Genomic DNA, 4,810 nt, shown 5'->3' on the forward strand with positions numbered 1-4,810 from the left:
AACAAATAACACAAACTTCATCAATTTTTTTCATTTTTGATTTTTCTTCTTCTTTCAACTTTTTCATTGTAGCTTCAACTTCTGCCCTGATATCTTCCTTGCTCTTTTTTGTTGTTGAATTTTTCATAATATCTTCTATCATTTCATTTGCTTTTTTTAATTTTTTATATCCTTCAATTCTTGCTTCATATCCTGGTTTCTTTTCTTCATTTTCTGTTTTAATCAACATGTCTAAATATTCATTTGAACTAGTAACTTTACCATTTAATGCAATTTCAGATAATGTATTAACACATTCGATAATTTCTTGTTCTTTATAATAACATTCCGTTTGAATTTTATCATACTCATCTTCTAACTTTTTTAACATAGCTTCTGCATTAGCAACACCTTTTTTACCTTCATTATATCTTTTATATACTTCTTCTATTGTTTCTTGTTTTTTCTCAATTACATATTCAAATTTACGTGATTCATTTACGTGTTCTGATGAAGGACAACCACATACTTTACAATACCCATAAAAATCAATGCATGTACAAAGTATATTTGTAAAATATGAAATTAAAGATGGAACATGACATGGGTGATGACATGTTTTATGACATTTATTACAATTCGTTGCATATTCTCCTGATTTTAAGTGAATTTTAATTTGTACTTCTACTTCTGTAGTAAAAGTAAAGTTTTCATTTTTATTAACCTTATCCTGATTCAAATATAACTGTTTGTAGATCTTTTTAATCTCATTCATTTTTGCCAATTGACTATTTAATGATATTCTTATTCCTTCAATTTGAGCCTTAATACATTCTCTTTTCCTTAATACTTCTTTCGATTTCTCTAATGATTTTCTCGGTAATATTTCTAATTTTGTTATAAAGTCATCAAAACTCTTCATACCTAATTTCCAAAACATTTGTGTAAATACATCTTCTGTCTTGTCACTATAAATAGCTGAATTATTAAATTTTAAATACCATGGTTCATCTATTTCTGGAATAATTGTACTGAAAACACATTCTTTTGATTGTAATGCATTTATAACTTTTGGCTCTTCACCGTCACAGAATGTAAGCATTGCAATAAAATTCTTTTTAACATCTTTCCCAAATAAGTTGATAATATTCCCAAATATATACTTTTGACTTGCTGTTAGTTTTACATTACTTGATTGTGCAACAAAACAAATAGCATTTAAATCAAATACTTTTGTTTCAAATGCTTCTTTTATTTGCTTAATAGTTTCTTTATCCCACTCAGGTCCTCTTGTATCACCAAATCCTGGTGTATCTATTATTTTGATTGGTGGTGTTCTTTTTGTTTTTTTAATATTATAAATTGTTACTTGACTTGTTTGACTTACAGACATATCTCCATACTGTTCTAAATGATCTTCATTTATAATTATATATCTAAAGTCGTCTGTTATTTTTATTCCATATATTGCATTTACAAAACTATTCAATAATGTAGTTTTTCCACTTCCTGTTTCACCAACAACCAAAATAGCAATTGCATCAATCTCATCTTTTTGATCGAATGGTTGATTTGGATATAAATATATTTTCAACTTTCCATTTTCATGATTTTCCAATCTTATACTTCCTTCAATTGGAATATTCGGTTCAGACACATCTGTAGTTTTTGGTGAAGTTTCTGCAACTTCCATTTTAGTATTATGTAGTGAAATATCAAATTTGATACTTCCTTCAATTGGAATATTTGGTTCAGACACGTCTGTATTACTTGGTGAAGCATCAGTTTCTTCTGTTTTGGTATTATTTGGAGAAATATCAGACATGATACTATTAGTTAAAGAATTGCCAGGTATGGTACTATTATTTGGTGAACCTAGAAAAGATGTGGTAGTACTTGGTTCAGATACATCAATTCCTTCTGTTGTTATGTTGACTTTGTTATCATGCAAAATAAACGTTAATTTTAACGTTTGTTCATCACCACTTGATATTTTAAATCCTTCTTGATCTTCAAAAGCAAAGTCTTTTGGAATTTGTTTTTCATTTTCAAATTCTTTTCTAACATCTGAAAGAGAAATATTCTTGTTGAGTTGTTTTTTTATCAATGGGTTTCCATTCAAACATATTCCAATTGTTATATCATTTATTTCTGGTGTATTTTCTTTCTCTTCTTTAAGATTAATTTCTTCATTATTTATTATATCTTCTACTATAAATTCTTCTTCAGTATTTCTTTCAATTTTATCATTGTCAAGTGTATAGAAATATGCTGAATCTGGAATGTTTTGAACTATTTTTCTAACATCACTTAAATATGTTTTAGTATCAATTTCAATAGTGGTAATTATCTTATCATTTATCTTTATTCTTATTCCTTTTTTATCTTCTGTTCCTTTAATATTTATTATTCTTGTTTCATCAATTACATCTCCTATAGTAAAACACTCTTCATCATTCTTATCAATTGGATCTCCGTCTTTCGTTAAAAAGTGTTGAGAATCAGACATCTTTTCTTTTAGTTTCTCTCTTACTGTTTTCAATTTGTCTTGTGAATTTAGTGGTTTAGTCGCAAGGAATTTTCCATTTAAAATAAATCTAACTACTACTCTTGACATTGAATGTTTAACAAGTTTGTTTTCTTGTTTAAATATATACCATTCGGCAAAATATGGTATTTAGTTAAATGTGGTACTTCTTTTCTGATTGGTTATTTCTTATAAACATCATTTGCTTTGATACTAAACACTGTTTTTAACATTTTATTCAGTTTTATTTTTATTTATTTCGGTATATTTTTATCGTTAATTACATATTCATGAAATAAAGTTACAATAAACTTTTCGTCATTATAAAAATATAATGATAATAACTTCTTATTCATTCCTTTTTATCCATTTTTGTTGACTTGAATTTCTTTACATTAAAAATAGATAAAATCAATTGACTTATTTCATTCAAACTCCTCTCTTATTTATTCTTTTAATTTTATCGTTAATAATATTTCTTTGTTTCATCATTTCAAACATCATTGTTCTGAAAGTATAATAACATTGAAGGGGGGTAATGATTGTGATATAAAATATTATCATTTTTATTTTATTTCATTTCACTTTCTTTTTACTTTATTTTCTTTCGACTAAAAAATGAAAAACAGGAAATGTCACCAAAGTATTAAACATAATAACAAAAGAGAAAATAATATCAATAAATAAATATAAATGATAGACGAATACGTGAAATATGTAGTATTTGTATATTCAGAGATACACTAATCATTGTAATAATATATGAATCATTTCATTCATTTTTATCATCATAAATATTTTAATAAAAAGAAATAAAATAAACAAAAAATAATAAATAAAAGAAAATATTTATACTTTTCATGATTGAAATTGGTTAATATTAATTAAGTGAATTAAATGATGTTTAAATGAGAGAAATGTTGAAAATACAACACATATGTAAATGGAACATTCAACGATAAGAAATCGACAATAACAAAATAGAGATTATTGAATATAAAAAGAAATATATTTCTCAAAAGAGTAAAGATACAAGAAAGAGTAAATGTTCATCATTGTTTCATTAAAATCATAACTTGATTCTAATCATATTCACTTTCATTTTTTTTTCTTATGTATTTTCTCTTTTTGTATTATTATTTTTCATTTTTATTGTTAATGTATAAAATACATTGAATATCACTATTTTCATTTATTTAATAAATTTATTCAACTCTTTTTGTTTTATCTTTTACAACTTTTTTCTTTTTCAAACAAATTATTGTGGTATGGTTATACTATTTTATTCATATAACACACATTTCAAAAGTATTTTAGTTGAAGTATATCATATATAACTTTAACAATTTGTTGAATATTATCAGAAACTCATTCTACATTAAATTATTGATAAAACTCATTTTAATCTTGTATCTTTGTACAATTAACACTGTCTTTATTATTTTAATATCATTTTATTCAAATTCTACATGAAAATGAATATCAACAATATAAGAATCAATTAACTTCTTTATGTTTAAATTTAACTTACCATTTATTTTTAAATATTATTTTAATGTTAAAATTAATTAATAAACTTTAAATCAAATGAATAAACAAATATATTTGAATTTAATTGTTTTATTCTTTGTTCATTTCATATTTTATCATTTATTTATTTTTCGAATACATTATAAACATACACAAAATGATGTTTATTGTTTTACAATGAGAGATTAAGAATATAAATTGTACAAGTTATAGTATTTCATTCATTATGAAAATATCAAATGAAAATATTTTCTGAATTAATACAGTAACATCATTCTATCTCTCATTTCCTCTGTTTATTCATTGAAAATTCAGTTATAATGCAATTATTTCTATCATCTTTTAAGTTATGTCATATTGTTTCTTGTGTGGATTATTTTGGATTATCATTTATATTAATTATATTCTTCTTTAAAATAAAATTACCATTGAACTTTTACTTTCACTTATTCTTCAAATCATTGTTAATTTGAATTATGTAATATTTTCACTATTCAATGGTTGTTATTTATCAAATGCTTAATTAATACCTTCCAATGAAATATTATAAACCAACATTTCATTTAATTGTTGTTAAAAATAAATAAATTTGTTGAATTAAACAGTTTCATTCATCCAAAATCATTTTATATGAATATGTATTTGATAAAGTATACAATAAAGAAATATGAAATGACTGATGATAATAAAAATAATGGAAATAAACAAAATACAATGATAATGAATTAATAGGAAAAAATAAATATTCGTATTCAATTTAATAAAAATAATGAA

The 4,810-nt window shown here is 23.4% G+C and overlaps 1 protein-coding gene across 1 annotated transcript, besides 2 other annotated features; it reads right to left on the reverse strand.

The window, feature by feature from the left end:
* Window positions 1-10: 10 nt before the first annotated feature.
* On the reverse strand, window positions 11-2,596 carry EHI_101630 (uncharacterized protein; the record flags this gene model as incomplete). The annotated part of the gene is made up of 1 exon (XM_649121.2): window positions 11-2,596. A coding segment is annotated over one exon (2,586 nt), but the record flags the coding sequence as incomplete, so codon positions are not given.
* Window positions 2,597-3,131: 535 nt separating this feature from the next.
* Window positions 3,132-3,267: a repeat region.
* Window positions 3,268-3,387: 120 nt separating this feature from the next.
* Window positions 3,388-3,551: a repeat region.
* Window positions 3,552-4,810: the final 1,259 nt, after the last annotated feature.

Source organism: Entamoeba histolytica, genomic scaffold (assembly GCF_000208925.1).
Source record: "Entamoeba histolytica HM-1:IMSS scf_1104750517829 genomic scaffold, whole genome shotgun sequence".
NCBI classification, from domain to species: Eukaryota; Evosea; order Mastigamoebida; family Endamoebidae; genus Entamoeba; species Entamoeba histolytica.